Source organism: Physeter macrocephalus, chromosome 2 (assembly GCF_002837175.3).
Source record: "Physeter macrocephalus isolate SW-GA chromosome 2, ASM283717v5, whole genome shotgun sequence".
Classification (NCBI taxonomy): domain Eukaryota; kingdom Metazoa; phylum Chordata; class Mammalia; order Artiodactyla; family Physeteridae; genus Physeter; species Physeter macrocephalus.
In genome coordinates, this window is record NC_041215.1 from 33,178,274 (window position 1) to 33,190,574 (window position 12,301).

Genomic DNA, 12,301 nt, shown 5'->3' on the forward strand with positions numbered 1-12,301 from the left:
CCACCCCTCTAGGTGGTCACAAAGCACCGGGCTGATCTCCCTGTGCTATGCGGCATGGTTTCCTTTCTTATGCAAAGTAAAGCCAAAGATCTTGCAGTGGCTTAAGAGCACCTCCATGACCGCACACACCTTGCTCGCTTCCTGCTGTGACTTCTCTGACCTCACCTATTCCTGTCCCCTCTGTAACTCCACTCAGGCCACTCTGGCCTGCTTGCTATTTCCAGAGCTCTTGAATATGCTTGAGTTTGCTTTGCCTAGAGCACAATTGTTCATGTATCTGCATTGCTTACCTGTACTTGTACTTCCTTCAGGACTTCACTCAAAATTTGACTCAGGGATGTCATCTTTGGGTGCCTTATTTAATAAAGCAATCCAGCTCCTTGACTTCAATCCTAAACCACTTAGGCACTATCTAGCATCCGATACAACTTATCTATTTATCTAATTTCTTGTCCTATCTCTCTCCTCTAGAATGTAAGCTTCAGGAGGACAGGGATTCTTGTTTATTTTCATTACCATGGAACCCCCAGTTTATCAAGCAGTGTCTTACATATAGCAGATCCTTAATAAATATTTTTGACCTAGGTGAATGAATTCCACAAGGCTTATGTGGAGAAGATTAAATTAGCCCTGTGGAGAGGGGAAGGGAAACCACTGGATTTTAGGCAGGGAAAGTAGCATGGGTAGGCTTTTGTTTCCAGAGGCTCACTGATTGCTCCATGGAAATACACATTTGGGAGCCATGAGATATAGGACAGAGACCAGGCAGGAAGAGAAGAGAAGGGCCTCAACTAGTGCAGTGGGGTAGCCAATGGAGGAAGACTTGAGAAAAGTCTGGAAGGAACGTCAGTAGCCTTAGGTGACTGTCTGGATATGGATTATGGGATAAGTCAAGACTGAATATTCTTTTTTTGATTGGGAGGAAGTTCAGGAATCATTGGCAAATATAGGACACAATCACCATTCCTGAATGATTATAATTTAATGGACTCACCTCTAGTATTGACTCTTGAAATAAGAGTTAAAAGTCTTTGGGTTGAGGCCAGATTAGAGGACAAAGGAGGTGGAAATGATGACATCTTTTTTGAACATGTCTTGACTGAGGCCTTGACGGGACATCTAGGCGGCATGCTGGTGGGCATTTGCATATATGACCCCTTCTCTTTTTCTTTCTATTTCCTGTCCTCTTTCCACAAACAAAAGGCACAAATAGGGCAGTGAGAGAACAATGGGGTACTCCCTTCTCTTCTCCATCTCAAGGGTTCCCACCAATCAATCAGTAGTCAATGATAAGCACATATCGGTGGAAGACATACCATTTCCAAAGCACAGAAGTAGCAGAAAAAAATGGAGACGGAGAGTTTCTTTGTTTTTTAACTTTAAATCAATTTATTGACATAGTCACATGACACACTTGTCTCTGTGACACTCCCACCCCCCCACCCCCCCTTGCCCTATCTCTTCTCCTTCCTCCCCACTTAGAACAAGCCCTCCCTGGCGGTCCAGTGGTTAGGACCCTGTGCTTTCACTGCCGAGGGCGCAGGTTCAGTCGCTGGTTGGGGAACTAAGATCCCGTGTGGCTTGCACAGCCAAATTTAAAAAGCAACAACAACAAAAACCAAAACAACAACAACAAAAAAAAAAGAAAAAAAAAAGGAACAAGTTATTTAGTAAAAACAGAAAGGGGTAAGCTACTGTTCCATCTCACTCTCAGGCATTACTCAGAACCAGTTATAAAGAGAGGGCAGATGGTTAGCATATACTCAGCCAGCCAGAGGCCTCCAGTAGCTAAGAACAGACCCTCCCACAAGGTATAGTCTTGAGTTGCTAGTCCTTCTCCTCTCTGCTCTGTGTGACTCTAGGAAGGAGTCCTTAGGGACCAGGGCTGCAGGCAAGAGTGAGAAATCCTGGTGATGATTTGAGAATTGTAATTTGGCCAGTGGTTTCTAAGGCTCAGGTGCCCCGACCCGTGCCCTGGTGGTGGAGGGAAAATCTACAGGGTCCCTACTTAAAATATATTAATGTCATTAAACAGATTAACCCAGGTTACCAAAATGCCAGCACAATTATGAGCTGTAAAGAAGGGGGAGGCCCAGCATTTTCAATCCATGGAGTTAATGTCTTCCTTTGAGAGGTGAAGACCCTGAGATCAAGAGAGGGATCCCTAGTGTGGGACAGGCTTGGGTGTAAATCCCAGCTCCATCACTTATGCTCTGGAATCTTAGATGGGTTATGCACCTTTCTGAGGTTCAGTCTATTTATCTATGAAAAAAGTTTGAGTGTTGTGGGAATGGGATGGGGTGCAAATGCAGCTGAGCTCAGTCGGTTCTGGTAAAGGTTCTGTGAAAGAGCATAACCAAAAGACCAAGCACAAAGCTTGGCGTCTAGGGCTCACAAAAAAAAAAAGAAAGAAAGAAAAGAAGGATTTGTTCAATTTCCCTCCTTTTCTCATCTCATTTAATGACTTGACAAGACCACTGGGCACCCTTGATTCTGAGATTAACAAAGCTTCTCGAGACCAGATTACAAATTTTAGGCACCCTAAAGTTTAAAGGACTGTGGTACTTCACTCCCTCACCACCTCACCAAGAGCAGTTAAAAAGAAAAGCAATCCTAAAGCATAAAGTAAACATAAGGGAATATAACATAATAATGTATTTCTCATTGAAGACTTCAGTGATTGCCTGGCCCCGATCATAAAGATTGAGGTCCTAGAAATAAATATTTGTGGTACAGCCCCCCACTTGTTTTGCTTTTGCCCTGTGCATTTACTAAGCTTTTCAAATGGGTAACCCAGCACCTGAGTCAGTACTAAGGGTGCCCTCAGGTGCACTCAGGTGCCCTCACTCCACGTCAGGGCTGGAATCCGTTCCGCAACTATCTCAAGCCTTCTTTGAATCATCCTACCTTCATCTCCAAACCTTGATAAATACTTATTAAAAAAAATAATCCTTTGAGTAAGTGTCATTCACCTCCTTCTCCCCCTTATTTGTCATCTGCTTAAAGTAGAAAGGACCAGGTAAGTTCCCACAAAGCAGAACAGTAGGACAAGAATGACTCATATACTAGAACAATTAGCTCTTCCAAGCCTGACAGTGTTGAGGGAATGAATCACTTGCATAGGAAATTGATCCTTTGGAGCCTGGGGAGGAGGTGAGAGGCAGAAGCTAGAGGAATCTCAGCTCAACCTTCAGTTCTAGGAACCCTTCTACTGCTCTCCACTCAGCAGGGAATTCCCACTCACTTTAGCCTCCTCTCCAACCTGGGCAACAAAACATGAGAAGAGGTACCCTGCCCCTTGCTGGAAGAGATGGTTCCAGAGTGTAGGTGAGAGCTCTGAGATAAGGCAGAGAGAAAACTCCTTCAGGGCAAGGACTGAATCTGGGCAATAAATAGATTGCAGGTGAGGACCATGGGTATGAAAAACCCTATGTTGTATAAAGGTGTGGAGGCCACCAGGGCAGCCAGAGGCATTCTGGTGTTGTGATGGATGCTGTCTTCATAGCCCAAAAGATAGAAAGGGAATCAGTACAGGATGTTTGTTTATTCACTCAACAAACCTATCTTTGGAGTTACTTTCCCATTTTTTATAGTAGGACCTACAGAAAACGTGTATCAATAAGATGTCCTCGAAGAGCCAATAGTTTAGTGGGGAAAAATGAGGGAGAGAGAGAGAGCGAGAGCGAGAGAGTGAGCCAGCAGATCATTAAAATACAGCATCTTAGGGCTTCCCTGGTGGCGCAGTGGTTGAGAGTCCGCCTGCCGATGCAGGGGACACGGGTTCGTGCCCCGGTCCGGGAGGATCCCGCATGCCGCGGGGCGGCTGGGCCCATGAGCCATGGCCGCTGAGCCTGCGCGTCCGGAGCCTGTGCTCCGCAACGGGAGAGGCCACAGAGGCGAGAGGCCAGCGTACCGCAAAAAATAAATAAATAAATAAATAAAATAAAATACAGCATCTTAAATGCAAGTTTAGAGGTAGAAAAAAATTAAAAGGCACCATGAAACAGAGAACAGGATCAATTAATCTCACCAAGGCATCAAGGAAAGCTTCCGGGAGGAGGTGGACTCTGGGAACACTTAGAACGGTAACTGGCACATAGAAGGTGCTCAAACATTTGTTGAATGAATTTTGTAGAAATTCAGAAATAAGAACACACAGTGATTGTCTACCAGCTGCTCAAGCATCTAGAGAGATATGGACAAGTGAAGCAAACTCCATATTGTGTGGTTGGCAGGCCACATGCTGAGGGGACACTGCTATGTGATGCTGTGTGGCCTTGCCCAAGTTTGTGATCTCTGTGACATCAGTTCCACCATCTGAAATACAGGGGCAATAATGTCTATTTCACAGTATTATAGGGAAGAATGCATTTTGAAGGATACTTTAGTGTGGTGTCTCATACATACCAAGTCTTCAATATATAACAAGTATTATTAAAGCATAATTTCATGAACGAAAAAGAAAGAAACCGTATAATCACATGTCACGAGTCATAGCCACTGACTTCCTTCACAGCAGAAACCACCGCAGGACCCAGAGTCCTGGAAGAGGGTCACTCTGAGCAGCTGTGGGTGCAGAAGGAGGGTCCTGGTGGAGGGAGCTGGGAGGGCTAGGTATGTGTCCTGATCAGCTGCTCCCCAAGGGGATCCTGGGGACGGGCATGCAGCTGACGGGGTCTTAGTCTCCTCTTCCTACAGATGAACTGTGATATGTCACAAGGATCCTTCCCAGGGATAACATCATATGAATATTCAGAGCAGAGCCGGGAAGAAACTGGTAGGGTTTGACTAGACAGAAAAAACCTGGGGATGGATGGGAAACGATGCCTTGAAATGGGGAGGAGAACAAAGAGATGGAACTGGAATTAACAATGTGTGTGGAAAGGAGGGCTCCCTAAACAATGACCCTAGAGATAAAGTCCCAAAGAATCTCCCTCCTGGCTTTCACTCATCTGCAAGATGGGATTATCATCTGTTCATGTTGATGGCAGCTGTTCAGCTAGCCTCCCCTCCCCAGGGTCAAACCTTTTGTCAAACTGAAATATTCACTAAGGAAAATCCCCCAGGGCACCCATGAATGAGGCCAGGTCAGAATGACTGGAGCAAAGGAGGCGGTAATGGTTTTAAAGACCAAATGGGGAGAAGGGGGGAGAGATTGGGAATGAATTGCCTGCTTTCCTTTTAATGTTAATTCTGCACAGCCAGCATTCTTGAAAGGCTTCATTTGTTTGCCTGTTTGCAGCAAAGCATTTGGTGAGAAACTCTCAGTGGGGAGATAAATACCTGTCAAAAGCTGTACAGAATTTCCCAGGGAGGAGACTTGTGTGAAAGCCTTTATTTCACCAAGAGTAAAGAAACGGGTATTTTATGTGCATTGTGGGAGAATTAGCGAGACGTTTCTCATCTCTCCAGAGAGAAAGTCCCAGAGAGGGCTCTTCCCTGCGTGTGTTTTCAAAGCTGTTTCATATGGGAGTGTTTTATGTCCTGGACATGCGGACCTCTGCTGATGCCTCTTTGTTTTCTCTTTTCCTGCAGATGGATCAACACCTCGGACTCAGTTATAACTTCTCCTCCGAGGTTGAGTTCAGAGCTATCAGGTCCCTCACTTTGGGCAAAGTCACAGGTTTGTTTTTCTAGTCCATACCTTTCCGGCAGGCTGTGTTCAAATAAATAAAGTAATAAATAATTTTCATCAGGGGAAACACCAAGATGTGGATAATATCCAAGATGTAGAACCAAGAGTCCTGCTATGGGAGGCTGAGAGGTACGTGTAGCAGGACCAGAAAGTGGCGTGTATATATACATGTATATCTACTTCTACTTTGTAGAATCCCGAGTAAGGTAAATGAACAAAGTGATTCACCAAAATGATTATTTTTACGTAATTTCAAATTAATTAACTTAAAGCGTTTACTGAATTCTTTAAATTTATGTAAATTTCACTTAAATAATTTAAGGATTTGAGCAACCCATTTATTTAATTCTGTAAGTCCTTAATCTGTTTTCTAATTTATCAGAAATTCAAAGAGGATTGGAGTCTCCTACGATAATAATGGATGTCCTTTTTTTCCTACAGGAAGTTCTGTGAATTTTCATTTTATGTCCAATGATGACTTTTATTAGGCGTAGGCAAGATTGAAATTTTTATATCTTCTCGGTGAATTGAACTTGTTTTTCACACTGAAGTAATATTTTTTAACTTTAATGTCTCTGTGCTTAATCTAGTTTGTTATTAATATAGCTAATTCGGTTTTGCTTGAGTTGGTATTTGCCTGGTATATCATTTTCCATATTTCACTTTCAATCTTTTATTTTTTTAGCCTTATATATGATCTTGTGAAGAGCTATAGCTAAATACTGCATTTTTATCCAGTTTGGCCATCTTCTGTTTTATAAATTGGCAAATGTAAGCCCCTGTGCATTTGGGGGTTACTTGTATGATTGGATTTGTTTCTGCCTCCTTATTTCCTACTTGTCAACTTTCCTGTGATTCTAGCATGTTCTTTCTTATTCTCTCAGTCACAATACAGTGCAGAAAACATTAGTAACCCGAGGCATTTTAAGCAGGAATGGATTTAATTCAGGAAATAAGTTGCTTTTAAAATTGTGGCCACACTTAGTGTGTGCATTCTTGTTAGAGTCTTTTGGAGTAACTCCCCGGGCAGCTCTGAGCTCATGAGTGGGGAGCTATTAACTCCCAGGCCCTCCCTAATGCGAGGCTAGAGTCCAGATGCCACTGTGGCCGCAGTGACATGTGTCAACTCCCAAGAGGTGGAGAAGGTCTCTTAAAAAGGGTGGCAGAGAATACTTCAGGTTACCATGACTTTGCTGGCCAGTAGAAAAAGCTGAAACGGCAGAAGAATGACTCCTGTCGCACTATAGCCTTCCAGATTCATAAACAGTACTTAATTTCCAGAACGTAATGTGCATCCAGAAATCTATCTGCTGTCAGGTCTGGGAAATGTCAGTCTTAGTTGCTAAAATGGCAGTTGAATGGGCCAATCAACAGTGACTGACTTCTAGATTGAATTTTACATTCATTTCTTATTCCATTCCCCCCTCCTACTAATAATTATTATTATTTTATGTAGACACTGCTTTTTTGATTTATTAATTCAGTCACTAATTTGTTGGAACCTTCTACTTTCTACCAGATTCGATTTCCTTGTTTCTGAAGTAAATTCTTTTGAAGTTTTTTCTGTATAAGGGGTCCTCTATCTGAAAACAGGAGTTTCACCTTTCATCTTTATTCCTGGAAGATAATTTTGCTAGGCGTACAACTCGACATTGAAGGATTTATCCATGGGTGTGATGGAGCCAGCTCACAATGGCTCCTAAGGACCTGTTACATACATCTCTGCCCAATTCTGCTTTTGGTGATGTCACAAGGGTAGTTTGAAATCAGCCATCCTGGGAGTGTTTACTCCAGGAGCTCAGAAATTCTGCAAGTCAGGGCTCCCCCGCTGCTAGACATCCAGGTTAAACTCGCGCCAGCACAACACTGGACTCTTCTGATCTGGCTGTTGAAAAGCTGGCTATCAGCCTGTCCTGCCTTTGAAAGTGCTCTGACCACCACCACTCCCAACACCCAAAACCTCCTTTTAAGGTCATTTCTTTTAATTTGGTGTTTGGCAGTCTTATTACCATGTGTCTGATTGTGGATTTCTTTTTAATTGTCTTATTTGATATGTTTATGTTTCCTGCATTTATTCATCAGTTCCTGTGTATCTAGTTCATATGTATTATTCATATGTATCTATCCATTAGCTCTCAAAAATTCTCAGCATCTCAGTAATGCTTCTTTCTTGTTCTCTCTACTTAATTACTTTTGGCCTGCACTAGGTAAACCTTAGACTTTTTAACTCTATCTTCATGTGTCTTACCATCGTCTTATAAATAAGTTTTATTCTTTATATCACTGTCTCACATTCTGGGATATTCATTGGGTTTTATCTTCAAATTCATGAATTCTCTTTTCATTTATGCCTAATATCCCATTAAACCTATTCAATGAGTCATTTTTTCATTGATTATTTTTTTTTAAGTAATACTTTATCCTTTTTCAAACATGCCTTTTAATTAAGATAATCTGTTGTTTCCACTTATTTTTAAAATATTTTTATGTCTTTAAGTATTCCATTATTAGTTATTAAACACCTTGTCTCTGATATTCGCAGTATTGGAAGTCCATAGGGATCTAAATCGATTATGTTCTGTTTTCTAACTCTTTCCTATGATAGCTTGTTCTCCTATGCTATGTGTGTGTATAAGTATGTGTGTGAGCTCATTTTTGGTTGAAATTAATTTGCAGGAACACTGATGATCAGAAATTGGAAAGCTTTCCTCCAGGCAAGATTTGTGTTTACTTCCGCCTGGTGCCAGGAGGTGCCACCAATTTCAAATTATTTCAGTTTCTCATTTTGGGTTTTTTTCTGGACAGAGAGTGAGTATAAATTTAAGCTCAAGGCCTGAATGAGACCAAACCTCTGGTTGAAGTCTCAGAAGAAATGTTGTTACTGCATATCATAATATGTTATTTTATTATTATTTTTGTTACAGTTTTTTTCAATCCAGAGCCACATCCCAGGTGGAGAGGTTTTATACTTGTGCCCTTTTCTGTTAGGTGATTATATTTATCTTGTCCCCTTTTCACTGATTTGAATGTAAGTGTCATAGGGTGAACATCTTCACCTAGCAATAGCTCAAGGCTAGGATTCCTATTCTTCTTCAAGACGATTTAGGTACTTTTCCCTGATGCAACCTTAATGTTGGTTGATGACTCACTGTCTTGGTTTCATCTTTCTTCCCCAAAAAATCTCCCCCAAACTTAGGATTCCTCTTTGTTTCCTGAAGCTTAGCAAGACATTAAAAATGTGTTGATTGATTTTAATGAAGCAGAATTACTTTTTATAGTATCTGGTCTATGTCCCCTGATACCTAAATACATCTTGAGCCATTGAATCCTCACTTCAACCAAATCAGGAGAATTTGGGGAAGGGAGATCATTAGGGCTGTAAGACCGCCAAGCTCTGGCTGTTTTCATGACACCTAGTTTGTGTAATGTCAGCTCTAGAAACATCCTCTTATTTAAAAATTTCTCTCCATTAATATTGCCACTGTGTATGATATTCCTGTGGCATTTCTGTCTTTTGAACTAAACCCATAATAATAAGATTGAAAGGATGAAAATTTAAAGCAGGGTACTAAATTACTGAGGGCCAGCTTGTCATTTTGTTTTGGAAAAGATAGGAAAGAATTTGATTATGGTTGAGGAAGAGTATCCAATAAAATGTCTTCACTGGGCTAAGTGTGGGAGACTCCTGCCTCCCCACCTTCCTTCCCATCCAAATTGCTGTAAACAGACAAGAGCAATTGGATCCACAATTAACCTCAGCGCTTCTGGTCTATGAAAGGTCTGTATCTGGAGGTGAGGGAAGATGATATAAACATCAGGTCCATTATTAAGGAGGGACATCTATCCTGCAGACCCTTTGGAAAGAAGCCTCATGCATCGGAAAGAACTCTTATTTGTTATAGGAAGGGATGGTGCAGGAATGGGTACATGGTATTTATGACAAATGCAACCCTACTCCACAACTTTAGAAGAGTCTAGTACTCGGTTGGACATTTTCAACTCTAAAACAAGGATTTGCAAGCATTTTTCATAGCATAGACCAAGGGTAAATAATTGTAGTAAATCTGTTGTCCCAATTTTCTTCAAGACCATTAACAGCATTCCACTGTAAAGCAGAACACATTTATTCATTTTCTTTCTGTAAGAGGAAGAGCCAATTCACCATTCTAGAAGGTAGTTATTTAGTACCAATGATGGTTCTATATGGTATGTGCCTACACACATACCATGATGAATAAAAGTCTCTTTCTTGGGAATTCCTATGATGTAGAGACTAGTCCATGAAAATAGAAGATAAAATCATTGACATTAAAATTGCATTATGGGTGTTTACCTGTGGTAAGTCGTGGGCTGTTGTTAGGTTTATTCCTTGGTTTATTAACGTTCTTTGACTTTTAAGAAAGATTTCTTGGTTCTGGTCTATTACATGAATGGATTAAAGAGAAGATAACATTAAAAAGAAAAAAAGTGTATATATTTAGGGAAGTCACCCTTTTGGACAGGATCATCTATTTCTGGAAAATTACTGAATTCTTTAGAAAATGATTCAAATAGTGTGACTTACCAGTGTGTTTCTAAGTTTCTGTCTCACTCAACCCTGGTTAAAGAACTTGGACATTCAGACAGATTTAGAAGTTTAGAGAGCTTGAAACTTCTAAAAGAAGCTGTGTTTTTATTTATATATATTTTTTAAATTAATTTTTTCTGATCCTGGCTTCTCTTAATATACTCTGCCAGAATATATCTTTAAATTTGATGGCATATATATATATACACATTTTGTATATATATATATATATATATATATATACACACATTTTGTATATATATATATATATATATATATATATACACGTATATATCTATATATACACATCTTAGAAAACTAAGAATTAAGGAATTATTATAATTGTTATTATTTTTTTCTTCCTGAGAGGAGACTCATCGTACTGCAGATTTAGGAAGCAGTTACTTTTTAAAATATGGAAACATGTTCAAGTTTAGGTGGAAAGGAATTGTAGTACTGCTTTTAAACTGTAGTTAACAGATTCCAAATAGACATTCAAATGAGATTTGCACTCAGGGCATACTTACAGGATTATCCGTTTATACAGCCAGCATTTATTAATTTCCTGCCTACTTGCCAATTTGATAGGCTGAAACTCACACCTGGCAGAGACATTATTCTTTTGCTCTGATGGCTGTTTGCCCAGGTAGTTTCAAAATTCACTTGGCCCTAACAAGCCATTAGAAATTGAAAAATTTCCTTCTCAACCTGCAAAAGAGCCCAGCTGATCTAGAAATTGTAGGGCTAGTTGTGAGCGCTCGCCTATGCTTTTGGCTTGTTCAGATGAAGTGAGTTCTGATTTTGTCTGCAGAACAGGGTTTTTTGATCCTCCCAAATCCCTCAGTTTTGAATGTCAAGCCTACTGTACCTTCTGCAGCATCAGAGTCTTGTTGACCGAACACCCTGATTGTTTTCATGTTAAATCATTTCTCAAACATTTTGTAGGTGAAGAGTTATGGCTGATATTTTTAGACAGCACAGCAGAATTTATGCATGTAAGTGAAAGGTGAGTACTGCAAAGTACTCGTTTGGGAAGACCGTACTCTATTTTTTTTTAATTTTGTACACAGTTGGGCCCCCCTTCTGATTCAAGACTGGTCCAATTGATATTAAACTGAAAAGCAAAATTACAGAGTGAAACAGCTCAGCTTTTTAGAGACAAACTAAGTCATGATTGGCTTTCTCCTCTGTAAATACTATTGTGTGACCATGGTGAATTGTCTAATCTGTCTGTAGTTCCTCATCAGTAAAACGAGGATGATAACATTTAATTCATAGAGCTGATGAGTAAGCCTTCCATGAGACACTATATGCAAAGTACTTGGTATTTAGCACAGGCTCCACACATTAGAAGTTTTTGATGTTTGAAGATCTCCTCAATGTTGAGGAGAACTGTGTTTTGCTTTGTTTCTGTTTTTGTTTTAATGAGTCTGGAAAAGTGGCTATAAAGGTAATTTCCAAAGAGGGACTCAAATGCGTTCTAAAAGAGCAATTTTGGACTGTGGTGAGGCTTGAAGAAGGGAGTATGAGTCACTATCAGTCAGGGCTGTTTTAAGGGTATATCAAGCTTTAACCAGTTTAAATTGACAATAGATAATATAATAGTTGGTGAAAATGGAAGTTTCAAAGTGTAGGCTTTGCTTCAGGCACAGCTGGGTTCAGAAGTTCAAATGTGACTGTGATTCAGCCTTTGTCCGTCTGTTTCTCACTCCACCTTTGACTCTCTTTACCTCTCTATGGGGCTTTATTCTCAGGCAGAATTTCAATGGTAACAAAGGTGGAATCAGCAACCCCATGCTTGATCACTACCATTTCAACAGCCCTGGTGGAAAGAAAGCCTCTCATTTCTAAAATTTCCAGAAAAAAGTCCTGGATTGAGTCTCAGAGGACAAATTTGTGTCAAGTGACAAGTCCAGATGATGACAATGACCAAGGGATTAGAATACACTGAGTGGCCATGCTTGGATTATGCACCCAGCTATGGCTCCGGACAGGGTGCAGGGTGCAGGTCAATATTAACCCTGTTGTGTTGAGAATAGGGAAATGTTATTTCTTTTTTTTTTTTTTTTTTTTTTTTGTGGTATGTGGGCCTCCCTCTG

General features: G+C 40.5%; 1 protein-coding gene across 1 annotated transcript in view; it reads left to right on the forward strand.

Moving 5' to 3' along the window:
- The window catches only part of CNTNAP5 (contactin associated protein family member 5), an 879,838-nt gene that overhangs the window by 829,503 nt on the left and 38,034 nt on the right, over positions 1-12,301 (forward strand). Inside the window, exon 21 of the mRNA XM_024115033.1 lies at positions 5,536-5,623. Coding sequence (XP_023970801.1) covers positions 5,536-5,623 — 88 coding nt within the window. The remainder of the gene's footprint in view (positions 1-5,535; positions 5,624-12,301) is intronic.